The sequence below is a fragment of the Puma concolor genome, chromosome A2, assembly GCF_028749965.1.
Source record: "Puma concolor isolate L17-30 chromosome A2, mPumCon1.1.hap2, whole genome shotgun sequence".
NCBI classification, from domain to species: Eukaryota; Metazoa; Chordata; class Mammalia; order Carnivora; family Felidae; genus Puma; species Puma concolor.
The window spans coordinates 18362816-18386434 of NC_141668.1; the positions used below are offsets into that span (position 1 = coordinate 18362816).

Genomic DNA, 23619 nt, shown 5'->3' on the forward strand with positions numbered 1-23619 from the left:
CAGTAGGCAAATGGTCAGACAGGCGCGGTCACCTCCTGGCTCTTGCCTTTTACAGCTTTTCAGGGTTTTGGAAAAATGTTTAGCCATGACAGCAAGTGAGATGAACTTTACACATTTCAGGGGACACTATGTCACCCGGCCCCATTGTGGCAGCCTTGTCCCTCTCATTGGCTATTTTCTACCCCCTCTCTTCCCTTCCCGGGCCTCATTCACATTCCTACAACGTCGTGAGGACTTGGGGCTCAGAGAGGCCAAACAATTGGCACAGTGTAACTGGCAGAGCCAAGGTTTGAGCTGACGTCAAAGCCCTGTGCCCTCTACTTCACTAGGCTGATACTCAAGGAGACGCTGCTTATGGGCTTGGGCCCCGGCAGCTCTCTAAGAGGCTGAAAACTTGTAGCCTTGAAGGGATTTTGTGTAACAAGGCAAAGAGGTAAACGTTGATAGTTCTCTGATCAAATCTAGAAGGAAGGAAGAAATGAAAACTAAAGTCGTTTTTTAATCTCTTATTTCATAGGCTCCGGATAAACATCATATTACCCCTCTTCTGTCTGCTGTCTATGAAGGTCATGTTTCCTGTGTGAAATTGCTTCTGTCAAAGGTGAGATCAATTGCTAATTGTCTTAAAGTTTTTATTTAAAATTCCAGTGAACATCCAGTGAACATCAGTTTCAACACTACTTCATATATCACCTAGTGCTCATCACAACAAGCGCACTCCTTAATCCCCATCACTTATTTCACCCTTCACCCTTCCCACCTCCCTTCTGGTAACCATCAGTTTATTCTCTGCAGTTAAGAGCCTGTGTCTTAGTTTGTATTTTTCTTTCCTCTCTTGGTCATTTCTTCTTTAAATTCTACATATGAGTGAAATCATATGGTATTTGTCTTTCTCTGACTCATTTTGCTCAGCATAATACTCTAACTCCATCCATGTTGTTGCAAATGGCAAGATTTCATTCTTTTTTATCGCTGAGTAATATTCCATTGTATGCACCCCGTCTTTATCAATCAGTAGCCACTTAAGCTGTTTCCATAATTTGGCTGTTGTAGATAATGCTACTGTAAACATCGGGGTGCATGTATCCCTTTGAATTAGTGCATTTGTATCCTTTGGGTAAAAACCTAGTAGTGCAGTTGCTGGATCATAGGGTAGTTTCATTTTTAACTTTTTGAGGAACTACCATACTGTTTTCCAGAGTGGCTGCCCCAGTTTGCATTCCCACCAACGGTGCAGAGGGGCTCCCCTTTCTCCACATCTTCACCAACACCTGTTTGTTTCTTGTGTTGTTGATTTTAGCCATTCTGACAGGTGTGAGGTGATATATCATTGTAGTTTTGATTTGCATTTCCCTGATGATCAGTGATGTTGGCCATCTGGATATCATCTTTGGAAGAATGTTCTTGTCTTCTGCCCATTTTTAATCAGATGATTCGTTTTTTGGTTTTTAAGCTTTGGAAGTTCTTTATATATTTTGGATACTAACCCTTTATCAGATAAGTCATTTGCAAATATCTTCTCCCATTCTGTAGGTTGCTTTTTAGTTTTGTTGATGGTTTCCTTCACTGTGAAGAAGGTTTTTATTTTGACGAAGTCCCAGTAGTTTATTTTTACTTTTGCCTAAGGAGACATCTGGGGAAAGAAGTTGCTATAGCCGATATCAGAGAAATTACTTACCATGTTCTGTCTTAGGATTTTTATAGTTTCAGGTCTCAAATTTAGGTCTTTCATCCATTTTTAATTTATTTTTGTGTTATGGTATAAGAAAGTGGTCAGTTCCATGCTTTTGCACTTTGCTGTCCAGTTTTCCCACCGTCATTTGTTGAAGACACAGTCTTTTTCCCGTTGGATATTCTTTCCAGCTTTGTCAAAGCTTAATTGACCATATAGTTGTAGGTTCGTTTTTGGGTTTTCTGTTCCATTCCATTGATCTATGTGTCTGTTTTTGTGCCAGTACCATACTATTTTAGTTACTACAGCTTTGTACTATAATTTGAAACCCAGAATTGTGATGCCTGCAGCTTTGTTTTTCCTTTTCAAGGGTGCTTTGGCTATTCGGGGTCTTTTGTGGCTCACAAACTGTTACCAGTTCATGATGGATAAGAAGGTTGGGCTAGAATAAATCAATCCAGCCTCCTTCATCAAGAGTATCTTGCGATGAAAAAACAAGTTAGCCGAACTGAGCACTGTACTTAGTGATGTAGAAAATATTCTGGACTCCTAACCATTTGCAGACTGGTAGGTACCAGGTTTAGAGACCACACTTTAAGTAGCCCTTGTATGAAATTTGTAAGCTCCGTTTTCTGTCGTACATACTGAGTGAGATTGTTATTAGAGGCAGTTTGCTGTAAATAGGAGCCCTCCAAGTCGTCTGGTGTCTTGATGTGCTTGAGGTCCTGGTAAATTTGGAATTTTCTGGTGTTCACTCTTAGAGGGCGTTCAAAATCCAGCTTCAACAAACCAGTCAGTTGCAGCATTTCTAGCCATGTTACATGGAACCTGCAGGTGTTGGAAGACAAGAAATCTTTGTAAAATAAGGCACCAGGATTAATCCTAAGCTTATCATTTCATTGGCATAGACTGGAAAATGCTCTTTATAGCATTTCACTTGGGATTTTAAAATAAGTCCTGTTGAAGGAAGAGAGATAGAAAAATGAGTAAATGTATATAAAGCATTTTGCCACAGTGCCTAACACATAAGTGTTCAGTAAATAGTAGCTTTTATTTTAACTAAGACTGAGGAGGATTTTTAGCTTCATAGAGATAGCTTCAGTAAGATTTAGAAAAAATTGGGAAAGAAGGTTAGCATGTTTGTCTCTTAACACTTTATTGATAATTTTTTTTAATTTACCCATAGCTGCATGTTATACACAATTACTGAATTTCTTTAGGTGTGTGGTTGTTACTGGTTTGGTGTTGGGTTTTTATTTTGGGAGAAGAGATATATATTAATAGTAATTTTTAGATACTACGCCTTCTATTGATAGGAATAATGTGGTTCTCCCAAAGCCAAAACAAATGGAAATATTCTTGGTTACTGTAGAGGATCTAGAATCTGTTGTAGGATGTGCTCCCCAAAATTTCCAGTCACTATGTCTCCTCACTGTCCATCCCTCCCCCACACCCATGACAAGATTTTTTTAAGTACCTTTGAAAACTACTGGATAATTTCATCCCTCGGAGAATATTTTTGCTTACCGTATTCAAAACTGGTTGTCACAGGCTGCAACTATTGATTTACAGTTTGTTAAAGATTTGTGTAATTCCAATATTTTATTAGTTAGAACTCTTTATATTGCAAGTAACTAAACCCAGCTCAGATAGGCTGAAACAGTAAAGAGATCTTGTTGACTCACATCACTCTACCGTTGAGGCACATAGCCTCACCCTGGGCTTGAGCCACGTTCCCAGGATCTGATTTCTCTTTGCCTCTCAGCTCTGTTCCTCAGCATAGACTTAATTTAACGCCCTTGGCCTCGATATATCTGCTAAGCATATATAGTAAAAGAAACCGTAATATTACTATCTTGTGTATTTGAAAACTGCTAAGAGTAAATCTTACAAGTTCTCATCACAAGAAAAAGACTAACTCATGTGATATTAACGAAACTTATTGTGATAATCAGTTTGTAATCTATGCATGTATCAAATCATTGTTATAACATTTGTATTAGTTTAAGGGCTACATATGTCACTTATGCCCAAAAACTTAATTCGTAAGTCACAGTAAAAGATAAAACACACTTTCTTCCTCCCCCTTTCACTCTCCCTGATATTTTTCTACCCAGCTAAGGTTTTGTTCTCTGAAAATAAAAACCTCCATCGGATCCTTTTTAGCTTAGGCTGTATCTAATGTTTATTAAATGAGAGGCTCCTAATAAGCATGCTCTTTCTTCTTAGCCGTATCTCAAACTCTGTATTTCTTTCTGGTAAGTTTCTCTTTCCTCACAGGACAAACAAAAAAACCCAGTTATGGTCATGCCAGAGAAGTCCTGAAACCCTTGTTCTGTATTCCTTATTCCCAAAGCATGGTGCTCCAGGTCCCTGAGACATGACTGTAAGATTCCATTGTTAAAGAATCTTCTGGCTTGATGTGTATATACATTAGGCCCTAACATGGTTTCTTAGAAGCGTCTCTGGAATTATGTACTCTTCTGCTAAATTATTGGTTGTAAGTTGAGTTGTTTGACTTTTAACTAGCTTATTTATTTTTACTTGTAACTGTAATACTGTTATTTTATTTGTGTGTGAGTCTTGATTTTTGGAGCTAAGTGACATTCAGAGGTGGCTCTGTTGATGGCAGATCAATTGTACCCATGCAGAGCTATTATTTTAGATGAACGGGGTTTTTTTTTACCTTTATGAAAGCAGCATAGGAAAATTTAGTTCTGCTTTTTCAAAATTACTTTTTTTATTATTGCATAACCTTCTTTAATGGATACCCTATAGTTTTGTTAGCCCGATTTTTTTTTTTGGAAATTGATTGTGCTTTCAGAAATCCTTAGTTGCTGCTAAAATAAGGCTATTCCAGTGCATTTTTTTTTTTGTTACGATCAATGCTTGTATTATGAAATCTGGTTCTGCCTTTTATCAAAAGTTAGAATCCTTATGGATTATTACGAATTTGTGTTAAAAGTACTTAGTTTGAGAAGTTTACCAAATTGACGTTTTTAATTTATTATCCAGCTGGTATATCATTAGTATAGGGAAAAAAAACAAAATAAAGTTAAAAACTCAGTGTGATCACAACTAATAGGGAAAAAAGAGAAAACCACTAAAACAAAAGAAAGGAGGGTTACTAGAATGATGTCAAATCAGTAAGTGATAGTATATCACATAGTTGGGACAAGTTTTCGTGTTTGGTTCTCCTTTAGTGCAGTGGAAGATGAAGTCTATGACACAAGTGGGAATTTAAAACATTTAATCCTTGATTGTCCATGCAGTAAAAGAAAAAACTTTTACAGGGATAGTTATGAGAAATGTAACACGTATATTTCTGTACGTAAAAGTTATTTGGCCTGATTTTTGAGCTAGAAATTTAAAAAGAAAGAAGAAGATCAATACATGTGGGACTTCCACTTCGAGATGGAGGCCTGAGCACATGCCATGGTATGAGGTTCATTAGAGAAGACATTGTAATGAATCCTTCAGACACAGAAAGCAGAGGGGATGGCACTGAGGAAAATAACATGCCCCGACACGAGCAAGAGAGTGTCATTGCAAAAGTAGGAACTGATCCAGGGTGGCTCCAAGCCTTGAAGTGGTTAGTACCCTGAGCAAGAAACAAGTGAAGACTGGATACACCATAAACCCAAAGAGAAAAACCGAGAGGCAAGAAGGATCGTAAGAAATTAGTATATGAAAAAAATCTAAGTGAATATTAAAATAAAAAACAAACACTAAAGTTAAAAAAAATAAGCTAGGAAAACAAAATGAGGTAGGGGTGCCTGGGTGGCTCAGTCAGTCAAGCATCCCACTTCGGCTCAGGTCATGATCTCATGGTTCATAGGTTTGAGCTCCGCGTCGGCCTCTGTGCTGACAGCTCAGCCTGGAGCCTGCTTTGGATTCTGTGTCTCCGTCTCTCTTTGCCCTTCCCCTACTCTCTTTCTCTCTCTCTCTCAAAAATAAATATTTTTAAAAATTTTTTTAAAAAGCTAAAACTACATAATTGCTGAATGGTAAGATGGTGATCAAAGTTCCTGGTACTTCCACAACATCCAGAGCACATGAAAAATACTATGCAAAACTGGTGAGAAGAGACAAGGGAAAAGAGACAGAACAGGTCAAAATGCAGGCTCGAGAAGCCTCCTGAGTAGCAGTAGCAGAGGAGGAAGAAGCCCAAGCAAGAGTGTGAAACACACATCCAGGATAGAGAAGTGGCAACCAACGAGCACAGCAGCAGTGAAGAGGCCAGACCTGATAAGACTTCTACCTGTTTTTATCAAAACAAAACAGACTGTTTAAGTATATATCATTTTGAATTGTAATGATCTCAGTTGAATAAAGGTTTTTGGGTTTTGCCTTTAAAATCTTAAAAAGTGATACAAAAATATCCTGTGGTCCAGAGGTTGGCAGACTTTTTCTTAAAAAGTCATGTATGACTTTGAAGACCATGTGTTTTCTGGCCTAACTCTGCCACTCTAAAACTGCCATAGACAAACTAGAACAAATACCGAAATTTGTGTGGAATCACAGGAGACCCTGAATAGCCAAAGCTGAGGCATCACAGTCTCTAATTTCAAGATACCTGCTACAAAGCTTTAATAAAACAGTATGGTGTTGGCACAGAAATACACACATTCTGTCCAGTGGACTAGAATAGAGCCCAGAAACAAACCCATGCTTAATATGGTTAACCTTTGACATTGGCCTTAGCAACATTTTCTAAGGCAAGGAAAAGAAAAGAAAAAGAGACTACTGGGACTATAGCAAAATAAGAAGCCTTTGCACAGTGAAAGACACTATTAACAAAATGAAAAGGCATCCTCCTAAATGAGAGATTACAAATGATACATTCAATAAGGGGTTAATATCCCAAATATATAAACCTACAGCTCAACACCAAAAAAAAAAAAAAAAAACCACTACACAAATAGACACTTTTCCAAAGAGCACATGTAAATGGCCAATAGACACATGAAAAGATGCTCAACATCATGAATCATTAAAGAAATATAAATCAAACCCACAGTGAAATACTACCTTAACACCAGCCAGAATGGCTAGTGTCAAAAAGACAAGGAATAACAAACGTCAAGGATGGGGGGAAAAGGTAGCCATCGTGCATTGTTGGTGGGAATGTAGATTGGTATAGCCATTGTGGAAAACAGTGTAGAAGTTTCTTTAAAATTTTTTAAGTAGAACTACCATATAATACAGTAATTCCACTACTGGGTATTTATCCAAAGAAAACCAAAATACTAATACAAAAAGGTTTATGCACTCCTGTGTTTATTGCAGCAATTTAGAGTCCCTAGATTAATGGATAGAGGAGATACACACACACACACACACACACACACACACACAGTGGAATATTACTCAGCCATGAAAAAGTATGCAGTCTTGCCATTTGTTACAGCATGGATGGCTCTAGAAGGTATTATGCTAAGTGAAGTCAGTCAGAGAAAGACAAATACCATATGATTTCACTTATAAGTGAACTTTTTTGCTAAAAAGCAAAACAAAAAAGCAGAAACAGAGTCATAATCACAGAGAACAAACTGGTAGTTGCCAGAGAGGAGGGAAAGAGGAGGATGGGCAAGGTGGGCAAAAGGGAGTGGGAGGTATAGTCTTCCAATTATGTAATGTGTAAGTCACAGGGATGAAAGGTGCCGCACAGGAATATAGTCAGTAGCGTCGTCATAGGGTTTTATGGTGACAGATGGTAGCTGCACTTGTGCTGAGATTCCATAATGTATAGAGTTGTCCAATCACTGTTGTATATGTGAAACTAATATAACATTGTATGTCGACTGTAATTCTAAAAAGCTGTCCTAGACAGTACAGAAATGAACAAGCATGGCTGCATTCCAGTAAAACTTTACTTACAAAAACCAGCATCTGGGTCACAGTTTGCTGACCGCTGTTCTAGCTCATGAATAGTTTGGAATTTATAGTGCACATCATGTTAAGGTTCTAGCCCTCACTGGGAACATGACCCTTCCTAAGTGATGCAAGTTAAGAATGTAGCTGTCATTCTGGATGCTTTTTTCCAACTCTGCTAGTGCTCATTTGTTGAAAAGTTTTATCAACTAGTGTAACCAAACAAGAACTTACAGGACAATGATCTGGAATTTTCACTGTTTATTCCTGATTAAAATCTCATATGCCTGAGAAATAGCATCATTTCATGAACACATTAGTTAAAAGGTTAAGCATGAAATGATACTCGTGAATTAAAATATTAGCCAGTAGACTTTCGTAAGTCCAAAGTTAATTTCTTTTTCACAGCTGTATTTTGATATACATAAAATTGGTATCTTCTAGTTTGGTTAAAGATACAATTCTCTGAGAGAAATGTTTGCCTGCAGCAAACTCTCTGTTAGACATTTCCCATAATATTGTTATGGTATATAGTATCTGACATCTATCAACATTTCTACATTAATACTTACTAAAATTCCTTATAATTTATGTAATGCCTTATAATTTATATGTTCATAATTGGATTTTAAGAAGTATCCTTGTTTCCTAATCCTAGAGAAAACCATTTCGAAATAAACCAATGTGGGGGAAAGGGAAATATTTAAATGTTTGCTTGTATACCTCATTTAAAGGTGTTAAGTTTGGGGCGCCTGGATGGCTCAGTTGGTTAAGCATCCAACTTTGGCTGGGGTCATGATCTCACGGTTCATGAGTTCAAGCCCCGCATCAGGCTCTGTGCAGACAGCTCAGAGCCTGGAGCCTGCTTCGGATTCTGTGTGTGTGTGTGTGTCTCTCTCTCTGCTCTCGCTCTCTCTCTCTCTCTCTCTCTCTCTCTCTTTCTCCCTCTCTCAAAAATAAACATTCAAGAAAGAAAAACATGTTAAGTTTGCTACAATGTAGAATGTAGACAGATAAGCTATGTCATTTACTCTGGTGTGTTCATATTGTCCTCATGTAAGTATATGCTATTACTAAAAATGACCAACTTCCTGTGAGAACAAGAATTCTTTTAAAGAGAAAAAGTTGTACCCTAGCATGTGAGAATGAAAATCTTGTGAATTGAAAACTTAGCGAAAGTTTTATTTATTTAAAAAAAATTTTTTTTTAAGGTTTATTTATTTTTGAGACAGAGAGAGACAGAGCATGAACGGGGGAGGGTCAGAGAGAGAGGGAGACACAGAATCTGAAACAGGCTCCAGGCTCTGAGTGGTCAGCACAGTGCCCGACGTGGGGCTCGAACTCACGGACCACGGGATCATGACCTGAGCCGAAGTCGGCCGCTTAACCGACCAAGCCACCCAGGCGCCCCTAGCGAAAGTTTTAAAACACTAATTACTGTTTTATTCCTAGATTACAAACCTACAGCATACTTAAATTATTATTATAAACTGTCATTTGTTATTAGTGATATTTAGCACATTAAGCTATAACTGAAAGGAGGAAATCCAAAGAAAATTTGGCTTTGTTTTCCATTATTTCTCGGCTTCACATTGTGTCAAAGAAGTTACCTCCTTAGCAAGTCTACTGTAACCATACAACAAAATAGGTAACCGCTAATTGTGCGACACCAATTTTAGTGACTCATAGCTGTGTAAAGACCACTCTCGAAGTTACTTGCTTCTGTTTGAGTAGGATAAATGAGTGAGGTACAGACACAAAGGTTTGCTCAGCTACCTTTCCTTTTATTAAAAGGAAGTCAAACTACTAATGTTTTACATAAAGTATGTCTTAGAGTAAAAAATACTAAAACTCGGTCTACGAAAATTTAGAACATTGATGTCTTTACTGAACATATTTGTGTTCTATTTAAATACCAAGCAGCCAGTTAATGATAAAAACTGAATACCCCCCTCAAATGCCAGCATTGTCAAATCCTCCAAGTGTCTGTGGTACTGATTTTTGCCGCTTGAACTGAGAATTAAATGTGTAAAATACAGAGATTGGGAAGTCACCTTTCTCAGCATAAACAAATATGTACTTGAAGTTAGAACCCTTTTTCGCTCTGATTACTCACTGCCCCATCCCCAGAAAAACCTAGACAGCTTTACATATGCTCAAGCGAGGATTTTATGATTGCTCGGAACCCCCAAGTTCTGTTCCATCTAACTTAGGCAGGTTTGGTTTTAAAAGCATTTCAGGACCAGTGACCCTCACTGAACTCAGCGATGCCTTTCTGAATTACTTTAAAAAGAAACTGCATTGTCAGAATTGATCCAGCTCTGAATTTCACCACTTAAATCACGGAGAGACCAGTTGTTACACTGTTGCCCAAATCCCCTACACAAATGTACCCGTTGTAAGCTTATTGTTTTAAACCATTTAGATCTTTCAGCCTGGCGTCGTTAGGAAGTAGTTTTGGTCAGTGACCTACTTACCGGGTGCCTTGGTGCCACACACACCACCCCCAAGTTGAGTTCTCAGTTCTGCCTCATAATCACTTTGTGGTTTTGAGCAAGTTCCTTCACATGTAATCCTAAGCTTGCTCTTCTGCAGCACAGAGCCAGTAGAGTAGTCCCCCGCCCGCCTCATCCAGAGTTTTGCTTTTCATGGTTTTAGTCACCCTCGTCCAGCCACAGTCCGGATTCAGGTGATCCTCCTTCTGATTGTCCTCAGAAGGTCGTTCGTAGCCGAACGCCGTGCGGCCGTGCCCGCGTCGTTCACCCCGTTCATTACATCTCCCGAGGCATCTGATCATCTCCCATCACCACACTTAAAGGGACCACCTGCACCTCTTCCTTTCCCTTGAACACTCAGAGGCCAGCATAGGCTGACTGATTGGCCCACTTCAATACTGTTGTGTTTCAGGGGGCAGGGAGGCCGGAGGATCGGGAGAGAGGGTAACAGCCAGTCGGTGAACAGTCAGAATACACGTAAGGTCATCTGTCGATAAGTTTGCCATCTCACAGGGTCACAGTGCATGTGTGCCAAAACAGTTACAGTGGGAACGAAGATCACTGATGCCAGATCCCCAAAACAGAAGAAATGAAAAAGTTTCACATACTGTAAGAATTACCAAAATGTGACACAGAGACAGGAAATGAGCAAACGCTGTTAGAAGAGTGGCACTCATAGACTTGCTTGACCCACGGTTCCCACGAGCCTTTACTTTGTTAAAAAACAAGAACACTGTATCTACAAAGCACACTGAAGCAGAACACATTAAATTGAGGTGTGCCTGTATTTACCATGCTGACTTATGTTCGCATACGCGATCCTTTCCTTTGTCCTCTCCAGATTATGAACATATGCAGAGAACCAGCCTCTTGTTCTCTTTAACGCCCCAGGATAGGAGTTGACAGTTTCTGCAAAGGACCAAAAATAAATACTTGAGGCTTTGCAGACCATACGGTGTCTGTTACAGCTACCCAGCTCTGCGGTTGTAGCACAAAAGCAGCCATAAGCAACATGTTAAAAAATAATAATAAGCATGACTGTGTTCTAGTAAAACTGTATCAAAACGATGTCCGGTAATTCACAGAAACTTTATGAATGTTTGTTGAATAGACTTAGGAATTGGTTATCTCTGCAAATGTTCTTTAGCTTGAAAGGGTTCAACAGATGACACACTGTATCTATAGTTGTACAGGGTTCTTCATTTCCCTGTAGCAGGAGACACAGAAATGTTGAGAATACCTAAAGTTAATAAATTGTAGAATCTGGGTCTCATCCTAACCTTTTTAGGAGAAAAGCCATAGGTCATTTTTTTTTTTTTTTTTTTTAGTTTATTTATTTTGAAAGAGAGAGTGAGGGAATGGCAGAGAGGGAGAGAGAGTCCCAAACAGGGCTCAAACCCACAAACCGTGAGATCATGACCTGAGCCGAAATCAAGAGCCAAACACTCAACCAGGTGAGCCACGCAGGCACCCCAGCCCTCGGTCATTTTTAACTAAAGCTGGCACGGAACACAAGATGTGGAGTCAGAAAGCTCTAGTTACCATAACTTGCTGACTGACTTTGGGGAAGTTTCTTAACCTCTCTGATCTTAAATTAAATCTCTATTAAAAAGATAGCAGTGCCTACTTTACAGGGCTGCTGTGAGGATAAAATGAGATGATATATATGTAGTATTAGGTTAAAAACTCAAAACTGCTACAAAATTTAAGAAACCTAACATTCACTGTGTTGAGTATTGTATTAGGTTTTTGGGGTGCCCAGAAATATTCTTTACTGTGGTACCTGTATCAATATGTAAGTTAAATGCACGGTTAAATCCTGTACCAGTAAATAACGTTATACGACATGTGTAAATGTAGGTATTTGAATAATTTTTTAAATGTTACTGTTTTTAGTAGATTCCAGAATTGAATTGTGTAAGTTCTCTAGTAATGGTAATATTTAAATGTGTATTCCAACAGTTGAAAGTTCCCAGGTTCTGAGCATCTTATCATACTACAGTGTAACTATGAACAGATGCCCCAAATCATGAGATAATTCTTGAGAAGCAGTATCTCAAGACAGTTCTAAAATGTGTATGAATTGACCGATTCAAAATAAGGAATTTACAGTATTCTAACACAGTGACTGGCTTTGGTGCATATATACACAAGATGGTAGAAAAGGTAGTTTTTCCTTTGAATGTGGTGAATATATGTGATCACTGAGGGTGATTGATGTTACTAATACTCGTTTGCACTGTGACCCACATGTAAATTTTTGCTGAGCATCTGCTGTATCCCAGGCGTCATCCTACTTGGTAAGGGTACAGAGATGAATATGACAAGACCCCCGCCCTCATGGAGCCCCACCTAATTTGGGGGGGACAGGTCTGTTAACCTAATTAACAGACTGTGGTAAGAGCCTTAAAAGAAATGGAGTCCAGCTATAACCAAAACTACCACGGTGATTTCAACAAGAAAATGACTCATAACAAGATGTCTGAAGGGATGCAGTCCGAGGCTGGGCATCAATGTCCCACACTCCCTTCTCCTCCATCTTCCCTGTCTTAGGGTCACAAGAGGACCGCTGAACCTCTAGGCATTGAGTCTGTGTTTTGGATGGGAGCGGGAGAGGAGAGCTAAGGACTCTTTGCTTTTCAGGAAAGCCCTCCATAGGGGAGACCGAATTGGTGTCAGATGGCCCTGTGTAGCTCTGAGGGAGTCTGGGGATTCAGGATCCAGTTTCTCTCCCACCTCTGTAGCAGAGGAAAGCCAGGAAGAAGGGGGTGCACTGGACACCAGCTGAGCCAAGCCCCAGTATCTACTTTGAAGTAGAATCAGCAAGTGCCAGAGGTATACAGGGGAGGGGAGAGCCAACTGCCTGGGAAATTCGGGTCTTCACAGAGAATGGAACAGTTGAGCAAGTTCAACTCGGGTGGTGAGAGGGGGAGGACAAAGCCCTTTTTTGTTCCTTTTTGAATTTTGAGAGTCCTTATGAGACCTGTAATATCAGATAAAAGGAAACATGCTATATTCATTCAGGCATTCATTTTGTGTTTGATTCTAATGAACTTTCTGTCTAGAAGTGAGTTGACTGTCCATACCACGGTTGCTGAATTTTTATGTTTTTAGCTAGCTACCTTGTAGACTATTCTATTCAAGGACAGAGATAGCAGAACTTTTTTTTTTTTTTTTTACAATCCCTGTATTCTACAATTTACTATCAAGTAATACTTGATTATCTAAGCCTGTGACTTTTCAAGATCAAGAAGTTACTTGTAATGTCTTAAAGCTTTTACTCCCTAGAATGGTAAACGGCCTGCCTGTGTACTTGGGCCACTTGGCCATAACGACCATTTCCTTCTTCAGGAAACGTTAGTCACCTGAATCCTGCTCTAAATATAGGCAGATGAGCCTAGTCCTGATTCTCTAATCAGATATCAGAACTGAAGGGTCTCCAGTGTTGAAATTACCTGAAGATAATTAAACATTTTATATATTATGCCTAATGAGCAACCTGTTCACAGTGGCAGTACTTTGTTGATCTGCTTATAGTAATTTGTAACGAATAATTTTGTTTCTTCCATTCCCTTAGTGTGTATGTATATTCCCTATCTTTATCAATTAATTTAATAAACGTTTATTGACCGCCTGTTACTGATCCTCTGTAAGGCCTTGGGAATCCCAAGACTTACAAGCTTGGTTCCTGCTTCAACGTATTTAGTCTAGTAGGGGGAGAGAAAGACCTAAAACAAGCGCATTGAAGTGTTGTGACTGCTGTGGCAGGAATTTATATGTGACATAGTAGGGATCTGAAGGCAGAAGAGGTCAAGTGTGGTCCTAGGGGTCAAGGGGATAGTGTGTTTTGAGTAAGAATGCCATTACAACTTCAGGCACCATGATTCATAAAGCACCTGTCATGTAATTTATAAAAAGCATTTGACACTTGAGCTGAATCTTAGACACTTTTGTCTGGGAATCTAATAGAGAAGTGGGGTACCATTCTAAAGAGAAGCAACAATGTGAGAAAAGTCACAGGGACACAGAGAGACCCTGCAACGTTAGGGTAAGGTAAAAAAAAAAAAAAAAAAAAAAAAAAAAGCTCACAGCTACAGCATTCACTATAAAGGATTTAACAAGAAATAGGACTAGAGAGGTAAGTAGTGAGCAGATTATGTCTTGTGTCATACTATTTATTTTCATTCTCTTCTTTGAGGATGCCATTAAGACTTTTTTGGTAGGTGAGTAGTCGTATGATCAGACTTGGATTTTAACGAACATCACCCAAACAGATGTATGGAGTCTGAATTAAAATGGTGTAAGAAGTGAAAAAAGATAGGAAATTATTGAATGTCGTGGCTGCAAGGACATATGAGAAATGTTAAGAATAGTCTCCTCTAAAGACTTGGTCAATTTATGGAAAGAGCCTAAATGTCCATCAACTGATGAATGGATAAAGAAATTGTGGTTTATATACACAATGGAGTACTACGTGGCAATGAGAAAGAATGAAATATGGCCCTTTGTAGCAACGTGGATGGAACTGGAGAGTGTGATGCTAAGTGAAATAAGCCATACAGAGCAAAACAGATACCATATGTTTTCACTCTTATGTGGATCCTGAGAAACTTAACAGAAACCCATGGGGGAGGGGAAGGAAAAAAAAAAAAAGAGGTTAGAGTGGGAGAGAGCCAAAGCATAAGAGACTTAAAAACTGAGAACAGGGGTGCCTGCGTGGTTCAGTCGGTTGGGCTGCCGACTTCGGCTCAGGTCATGATCTCGTGGTCCGTGAGTTCGAGCCCCACGTCAGGCTCTCTGCTGACAGCCCAGAGCCTGGAGCCTGTTTCAGATTCTGTGTCTCCCTCTCTCTGACCCTCCCCCGTTCATGCTCTGTCTCTCTCTGTCTCAAAAATAAATAAACGTTAAAAAAAAAATTTAAAAACTGAGAACAAACTGAGGGTTGATGGGGGGGGGAGGGTGGGTGATGGGTATTGAGGAGGGCACCTTTTGGGATGACAACTGGGTGTTGTATGGAAACCAATTTGACAATAAATTTCATATATTGAAAAAAAAAAAAAAAGACTTGGTGATTGATGACATGCGAAGCAGCAAGAACTATATGGAGTCCGCACATTTTCCAGAAGATGATGGTGGTCTTTATCATTATAAAAAATACTGAAAAAGGGACAAGTCTGTAGGAAAAGATTAATTATGGTGGAGACAAATGTAGAGGTGAGCTTCAACCAGATGATGAGGACAATAACATGGGAAAAGGGACCTACATCCTTAAATGATCTTACAGGATAGAATGATCCTACCAACTTTGATACTCTTAGCACTAGACTGTCTGAGAGAATAAAATTAATTTACATTGTTAAAACTTACATAAAACCCAAAGTGATCTACTCAGCGCAACCCCAAAATCCAGTGGTACTTTCACAGATACAGAACAATCCCAGACTTTATATGTAGAACGACAAAAGACTCCCAATAGCCAAAGCACTCTTGAGAAGGAAGAATAAAGCTGGAGGCCTCACACTTCGTGATCAAAACATTATAAAGCTTATAGAATTTAAAACAGTAATGTGTTAGCATAAAAATAGATTCACAGATCAGTGCAACAGAATAGAGCGCCCAGAAATAAACCCGTACCTATATGGTCAATAATTTACAACACAGGAGCCGAGAATATACAGTGTGGAAATGGCAGTCTCTTCAATAAATGGTGCTGGGAAAACCAAACAGCCACATGAAGAAGAATGAAACTGGACAACCATCTTACACCTTGCACAAAAACCAACTAAAAATGGATTGAGACCTGAAATCATAAAACATCTAGAAGAGAACACAGGGGTTAATAATCTCCTTGACATTTGCGTTGGCAGTGATTTTTTGGATTTGACACCAAAAGCAGAGACGACAAAGCAAAAATAAATGCATGGGATTGCAGCAATCAAAAAGGCATCCATACAGCAAAGGAAATTAAGAAAATGAAAAGGCAGCCTATGGAAAGAGAAAATATTTGCTGATCATGTATATAAGGGGTTAATATCCAAAACATTATACAGAATTCCCATAACTCAATAGAAGAAAAAAAATCTGAATAAAGTACAGATAGAGGACCTGAACATTTTCCCAAAGATGCCACACATGCCAGCAGGTACATGTAAAGTTGCTTTACTAGTCATCAGGGAAACGCAAATCAAAGCCGCAGTGAGATACCACCTCTCACCTGTTAGAATGGCTGTCATCAAGAAGGTAAGACAACAAGCGTTAGCAAGGATATGAAGAAAAGGGAGCCCTTGCATACCGTTTGTAAGAACGTAAATCGGTGTAACCACTATGGAAAAGAGTATGGGAGTTCCTCAAAAAAATTAAAAATAGAACTACCGCATGATCCAGCAATTCTGCTGCTGGGTATGTATCTGAAGGCAGTGAAATCACCATCTTGAAAAGATACCCACAACCCCTGTGTTCAGTGCAGCATTGTTGACAGTAGCCAAGACATGGAAACAACCTGAGTGTCCATCGAGAAATAAATGGATAAAGAAAATGTGATCTGTAATGCACGCACACAGGAATATTATTATTCAGCCATTAAAGGAAAGTCTGCCATTTGCGGCAACATAAATGGACCTTCAGGGCATTATGCTAAGTGAAATAAGTCAGACCATAGTGTAGAGAGAGAACCAATACTTTATAATGTCACGTGTATGTGGAATCTTTAAAGAAACAAAATACTGTGCTCATAGGTGCATAGAACAGACCGGTGGTTGCCAGAAGTGGGACGTTTGGGGCAGTGGGCAAAATGGGTGAAGGTCGTCCTAAGATACAAACTTAACGGTTGAAAGATAAAGAGTCCTGGGGATGTAATATACATCACGGTGACTATAAAGGCTAAAAAAGAAACTTTTTACAAAACAGAATATAAAAGCTCGTCTTGACAAAATAAAAAAGCTGGCAAGTTAAGAGATAGAAGGAGTGATGGGAAGGCAGAGAATCTTACAGAGGGATGAGATACTGTCAGAACTGATGGAACAAGAAATAAAGGCTTAAATAAGTGTCATTGGTCACACCTGGGTGACTCAACTAGTTAGACTCTTGACTTTGGCTCAGGTCATGATCTCAGTTTTGAGATCAAGCCCCGTGTGGGGCTCCATGCTGAGCGTGGAGCCCGCTTGAAAGTCTCTCCCTCTGCCCCTCCTCCCCCAACCCCCACGTGCACACATGTGCACACTCTCAAAAAAATAAGAGTTACAAAAAGTTAAAAATGTCATTTAAATTTATGAAGAAAGAGAAATTGGTGTTTTAAATACAAGAAATTGGGAGAGTCTGGAGAAGAAGGTGGTGGTGAGCTAAAGCCTCACCCATGTAGCAGGAAGTAAGAAGGTAGTATCTAAAGTTAATAATGCAAATAGTACCCTGAGTATATTGAGAGCTACGAAAATCATCACTAGAATTAAAAACAAATGATTAAAAACAGTTTCTTCAAATCAAATACGCCAATTTATGTAAGTTTTTTAGTAACTGCATTAAGTACTAAAAAAAATTTTTAATTTTCGTATCCACGTTGACAAAACTGGTTCATCTTTTTCAGAACTGGTTTGACTTTGTTAAATTTATTCCTAAGTATTTTTTTTTCTTTTTGATGCTATTATAAATGGAACTGTTTTCTCGATTTCATTTTTGAAATTTGAATAGTCAACCTTTTATCTTATGAAATGCCCATCTTTGTAATAATACTGGTTAATTTTAAAGTTTTTGTTGTCTGATATGTAGTCACCCTAGTTCTTCTAGGGTTCCTCATTTATGTTTAAAAGACATACGTTTTCAGCATATGCTTATTTTTAGAACAAAAGTGTAGACAAACAGTAAAATGTTAACAAAAGTGTCTTACAGACTTATGAGTTTTTTGGGTTTTTGTATATTCTGAGTTCTGTGATGAGTCAAAATTAGGGGGGGAAAGTGACTTCGGTGAGTCAGCTAGATTTTTTTGTTGTTGCAAATGGCAGAAATTAACAGGTAGATATCAGGCATTTTTTAAGACTAGTCCAGAACCAACAGGAAAGCTGCAGGACCAGGCTCACCGGGGCCGGAAGATGGCAGGAAGTCCTCAGTGGTCTCTTTCGGGTTATGCCACCCAAGAAGTGAGCTCTTTTTAGTCTCTCTTTTGATCTCCAGTCAAGATTCAGAATTCAGAAGTGAGAGTCCTGCGTGTGTCAGGTAAATCTTTGACACTCCACGGTGAGGAAAGTACATGGCACCTTGAGTTACATAGTCCCAGGACTCCACACAGTGGGGACACAGGATTCCCCAAAATGAAATCCGGATGCTGTTTTCAGAAGAAGGGAAATGAACTCTGGCCGCTAAAACGCAACAGATGTTCGCTATAATATTTAACTTTTTGTTAGTGCCCGATTATAGTTTATAATGCTAATCATGAAAGCAGCTGGGAAGGGAGACGGTTTGAGCAGAGCGGTCCCAATTACTGCCGCACAACCTGTGGAGGACTTACCCCATCGAAGTTCTCACCCACACGTTTCTCTCCCAGTTGACTAGGAGTTCAGCTTTGTTCCGCCAAGCGGTTAAGTTCAAGTACAAAATGAGGAAACAGAAACTGTTACAAGCGTATTGGGGAGGACTTTACAACAATTTAACTAACACTTCCTAGAATGCCATCTCCTTCTTGGCTTACCTAATCAACTTGTGCTGATTCATCGAGACTCAGCTCAAGCATTACCTCCTCCAAGAAACCTTTTTCCCTTACATCCTCCTAGCACATCCCATTGTGGTTAACAGATCACTCTTATTCTTGTCCCCTCTGTCACGGTGGTTCATGTGTCTGTCTCCCACTAGTCAGACTGCCAGACTATCTTGGTTTTCTTTGATTCTCCTGCTCCTTAACAAAGTGTCTACACATTCCCTAAATATTTGTTGAATGAGTGAGTGGCTGTCCGAGCAAAGGGGGAAGGCATCTTGTATAGAACCCAAGATGTATAACGACATGATGAGGGGGCCCTACGACTAGAGCAGTGAGACATAAATGGGAGAAGAGACCCCTGGGCTTGACTAGAGTTGGTCTCTAAGTGACCATTTCTACCAAGTTTAGAGAATTCTGTAGGTCTTACAGAGGAACAGTGGACATTTGGCAGGAGGAGAAAGGTGAGACGCTAGAGGCTGGTTGATGACAACACTGGTTGGGGCTGTAACTAGCGAGGAGAACCCCTGGATGGTGGAATATTGGGGTCTCGGGGAGTTTAAAAAGTTCCAACCTGGCTTGGGAGCTAATTCACCCCCCAGGTGATTGGCACTTTTGTAGGTATTGGGAACCCAGCGGTAACGAATACAGATGGATTCACCCTCCCACGGAGCTTCATTCTAGTAAAGCAGCTAAAACAACAGACACAAAGGTGTGTGTGTGTGTGTGTGTGTGTGTGTGTGTGTGTGTGTGTAGTCTCAAAACTGAAATGCCATGTTGCAAGTGAAATATTCCAGAGCCACACTCTCCAGGTAAAGCTTTGGCACAGGCTGGAGAGGATTTCCCTAGGGTACACAAGGGACCTCTTCCGTAGCCCACATAGCAGTCATTTACTGCTCAGTTTTTGTAAACATAATGACCAATATTACACAGTGTTCTTTAGGATTGTGTCTAAAATAAATGCTTTGTAAGCTCTGGATTTTAGAAATGTGCCATATTCATGCACTCTCCACAAGTGTTACAAAGAAAAACAATTTTGTCACAGTAATACTTTCTTCTTTAGCGAAAGTGATTCCCCCATTTTTGTTTTTGTTTGAGAGAGAGAGAGAGAGAAAGAGAACAAGCAAGGGGGGAGGGGGCAGGGCAGAGGATCCAAAGCAAGGTCTGCACTCCCTTCAGAGAACCCAACTTGGGGCTCGAACTCAGAAACTATGAGATCATGACTTAAGCTGAAGTCAGCTGCTTCACCAACTGGGCCACCCAGCTCCCCTCCCCACTGTTGTATATTTATAGACAGAGATGATCTTTTAAAGCTTAATGGGTGCATGGTAGTATAAAATGAAAGGCAGTCATTGCCTGTTCTTGGCAAGTTGTGTTTGTAATTACAGTTCGTAGTGCCCAAAAAATAATTTGGTATTTTTACCACTTAATCTTACAACCTAGCCAAGTACTTGGGGGGGCGGGGGTTCTTCAGTAGAAGGCACTCCATTAGTTTGGGGATTATTAATTCTGGACATAAACATTAGCCTGTGCAGGTAATGGAGTTCTCTTCTGTCACGGTGCACTCATTTAGAATTAACGCTCTTGCCTCTCTTTTCAGGGTGCTGATAAGTCTGTGAAAGGTCCAGATGGACTAACTGCCTTTGAAGCCACTGACAACCAGGCAATCAAAGCTCTTCTTCAGTGATGGACGGATGGGCTGACAGCTCTGGAAGAAGGGCTCTCCTGTGGCCTCACACTGCTGCCTGTCTGTCTGTCACTCTCTATCTGCCAGCTTCTTCAGCTAAATACTTTACGAGGGGTGAGGGGAGAGAGAAATTCATAACAAATCAGACTACCAGAAAAAAACATGTTTTGGAAGAGAGGAGAAAACCGTGATCAGGCTTTTACTCGGATTCCTGATCAAGTCCGTCTCTTTTCCATTTCCAACAAAATATACCGCTCATTCCCAAGGGAGAGCCAAGACAAAATACGCCAGTAACATTTGACCTTTTCAGCTCCCTAGCTAGTTTATTCGTTAGGTTGTGTCGAGGGTCTGACTATCCCAAGGCCAGCTCTCCGTGTGTGCAGCCCTAACTGTGCGAGCAGCGGCGGCTGCTGTGACGTAACTCTGGGTGCTGAGATCAGCAATCGGCTCTAGCCTTCTGCCTTAAGACGCACTCTCCTGGGGGCCTCCTGGCGGAGTTCAGAGCGCTGCCCGTGGTCGGCGACCAAATCTTCCCTCGGCGACTTTCAGCTTTACGTGGGAGCTCAGTTAAGGTGAGGGGGCACACTCCTAAATTGCTGGATGACTCAACTTTGGATTTCCTCTCCCCTTTCACATGGGTGTCATGTGTCTTTAGATAAAACTGACTAGTTTTATTTATAAAATCTTAAATTTTGGAAGCCTAAAGGAGAAATCATTCCAGTGTGCATATTTTTTTTTCTCCTCTAGATTCAGACGTTTTTAGAGCAAACACTTTCAAACTCCTGCTGGTAGTAAAAGGGGATTTAAACATAGAGTCATAGCCATAGCCTGTGAGTGTCATGCAGAGAACAGTTGTCTTAGTACCTACGGAGTTTCTTCATTTGCTCTTTGAATGGATTGGCCTCGGTTATGTTTGGAGAATCAAGGAACAGTCTTTGGAAATCCTCTCTCAGAGCCACCTTGGATGCTGATTGCTCACTGCACCAAAGCTGTCACTGGGGTGAGATTTACAATCTGGACAAGTTGAGCCCCGTCCCTTCAAAAATACGCTTGTTACCAGGTTTCCCCAAGTTGTCGATAGGCTTCTGCTGAACATCTGCCAACCCACCTACATGATCTATTTTTGTTTTCTAAACCATTCATCACATTAAGTGTGACATCTGCAAAATGTATTCCGTGTTCTTAAAATGCAGTGCCCTAAAATGGGTGTTAAGACCTGCAGGAAGTATTCAGACACATGTTCCAAGGTTTATTCCATGAGCAGTGCAAGTAATTAAAACATATACCCTTAAATTTGCTATCCTGCATTTAAAGTATTGATTCCTTTGACTTGCCATCCATAAAAGCTTGCTAAAAATGTTAGGGTTTTTTCCTTAGCCAAATCATGCAATAATTGAATGTACCTCAAATTTTTAAAGGGGGGGGGTTGGGTTAGGGACTTCTATTCAGATTGTGGATAACAAAGAATTCATGATGATTTTTTAAGGTAATGTAGCAGTCTAAAACAGGGTTAAACTACTATCAAGAATAGCCAGCTAATAACAAATCTTACTGATCGATTGCTGATTGGTTTGTTAGGGTGTGGATTTATGGGTGTGTGTGTGGGGGGGTGTGTGTGTGTGGGTGTGTGTGCGTGCGCTCTCGTGCATGCACGTGCATGCGTGCGTGTGTATTTTTCCCCCGTGGACTTTTTTTTAATCCTGTGGCTTTTATGCTTACAACTAACCTAACCCTGTAATTTTCCTGCATCCAAGAAAACAATCACAAACAAAATGGTGGTTTAAATACTTTGATATATTTGGCTAATTCTCAACTCTTAACGCAGCCTATTCGCGTTGGAGTCAAAGTCAGTAAACAGTACTTTATAACATCACTGAGCAGAAACAGACCTATCCTCATTGAAGATGGAGGGCACTTTATCAGTTGGTAGCAACAAGGTGTTTTGGTATCTTTGTTTTCACCTCTTGGCAGAATGCTATGGAAAGGCTTGGATTTTACCCTCTAGAATTTTCACCTTTCCTTTCAAACCTGTGGTAGTTGGCTGTTGCAGAGAGTGCACTGTCCTATCGTTCCTAAACCTGGTCTGCTCTCTCCCGTCATCAGGTGTGGAGACCATGTGCTTCTTTGTACAGTTGAGCCTGCGTTTCTTGTAGTGCAGTAGAGGCTACCCCGCCTTCCCTCTTCTTTCTCAGCCATTTCAGAAGCCCCATGGTTTTGGAGCAATTGCTTGAGAAATAAACATAGAATAGACTGGCCAAGATGGTTGACCATTTTTTTTAACTAGTTTATTTATAATGTATTTCTGAACCACTTGGCAGAGAAATTCACAACACTTAATGTTCATTTTTTGAGTAAAGGAAGCTAAAATCATGTCTGCTTTTTGGTACTACATGCATTAGTAGAAGGTTAAGTTTTGTTCTCCACTGAATATTTAACATCTCAAGAAAAACCTTGCATGTTCTGTAGTTTTGTATGGAGTCATTTTGTATGCACTAGATCAAGTAAAAACAGGTGGTGTGCCTGTTCACGGTAGTGTACTAACAAATTCGCCCTCGCAGCTTCGGACCTGCATCCACAGACCCAGAGTTGGTGCACAGCACCCGAGAATCCCCAAGTAGCTCTCTATGCGTCGCTCACCTTCCACAGCCAGTGGGGCACAGAGGAGAGGTAGTTGGGTACAGTGGGTGCGAGCTGCAGGCAAGTAAGGCCCTTTCCTCGTTGATTTCTTTCCCCTCAATAATGGATCCTCAAATCTCTATGTACTGACTTTTTTTTTTTTTTCCTAAAACTTCAACTGAGCTGCTCTTTACTTCATGCAATATTGTGTACTCGATTGTGTATAGAAGAAGCTGGGGAGAGTGCCCTCCTACATAAGCAATTGCAGTGTTTTGCATGCAAAATTTTAAGAATTTAAATCGTCCTGATTCTATTTTGTAAATGGAGAAACAATCATATCTTTCTAAGCAGTAATGGAGGAAGACTAGTGCTTTGTGCATTTTGATATATTTGAGTTCGTTTTTTCCCCCACAATGTAATACTTTTGACACAGTTGGGTTTCTCATATTATCCTAGTCCATGTACATCCGAATGCTAAATAATACTGTGTTTAAGTTTTGTGTTGCAAGAACAAATGGAATAAACTTGAATTGTGCTACAAGGAACGCGTCAGCAGCATTTTTACCCACCCACCCCCCCGGTTACCAGGGCCTTT

At 40.0% G+C, this 23619-nt stretch overlaps 1 protein-coding gene and 1 long non-coding RNA gene across 2 annotated transcripts in view; one reads left to right on the plus strand and one right to left on the minus strand.

The window, feature by feature from the left end:
• MTPN (myotrophin) overlaps positions 1-23565 on the plus strand; it is a 59921-nt gene extending 36356 nt beyond the window's left edge. Inside the window, exons 3-4 of the mRNA XM_086689313.1 lie at positions 518-601; positions 20322-23565. Of these exons, the coding sequence (XP_086545439.1) occupies positions 518-601; positions 20322-20408 (171 nt within the window). The 3' untranslated portion in view covers positions 20409-23565. The remainder of the gene's footprint in view (positions 1-517; positions 602-20321) is intronic.
• LOC147583035 (uncharacterized) overlaps positions 596-23619 on the minus strand; it is a 153099-nt gene continuing 130075 nt past the window's right edge. Inside the window, exon 3 of the long non-coding RNA XR_015244772.1 lies at positions 596-2500. This is a non-coding gene — a long non-coding RNA (uncharacterized LOC147583035). The remainder of the gene's footprint in view (positions 2501-23619) is intronic.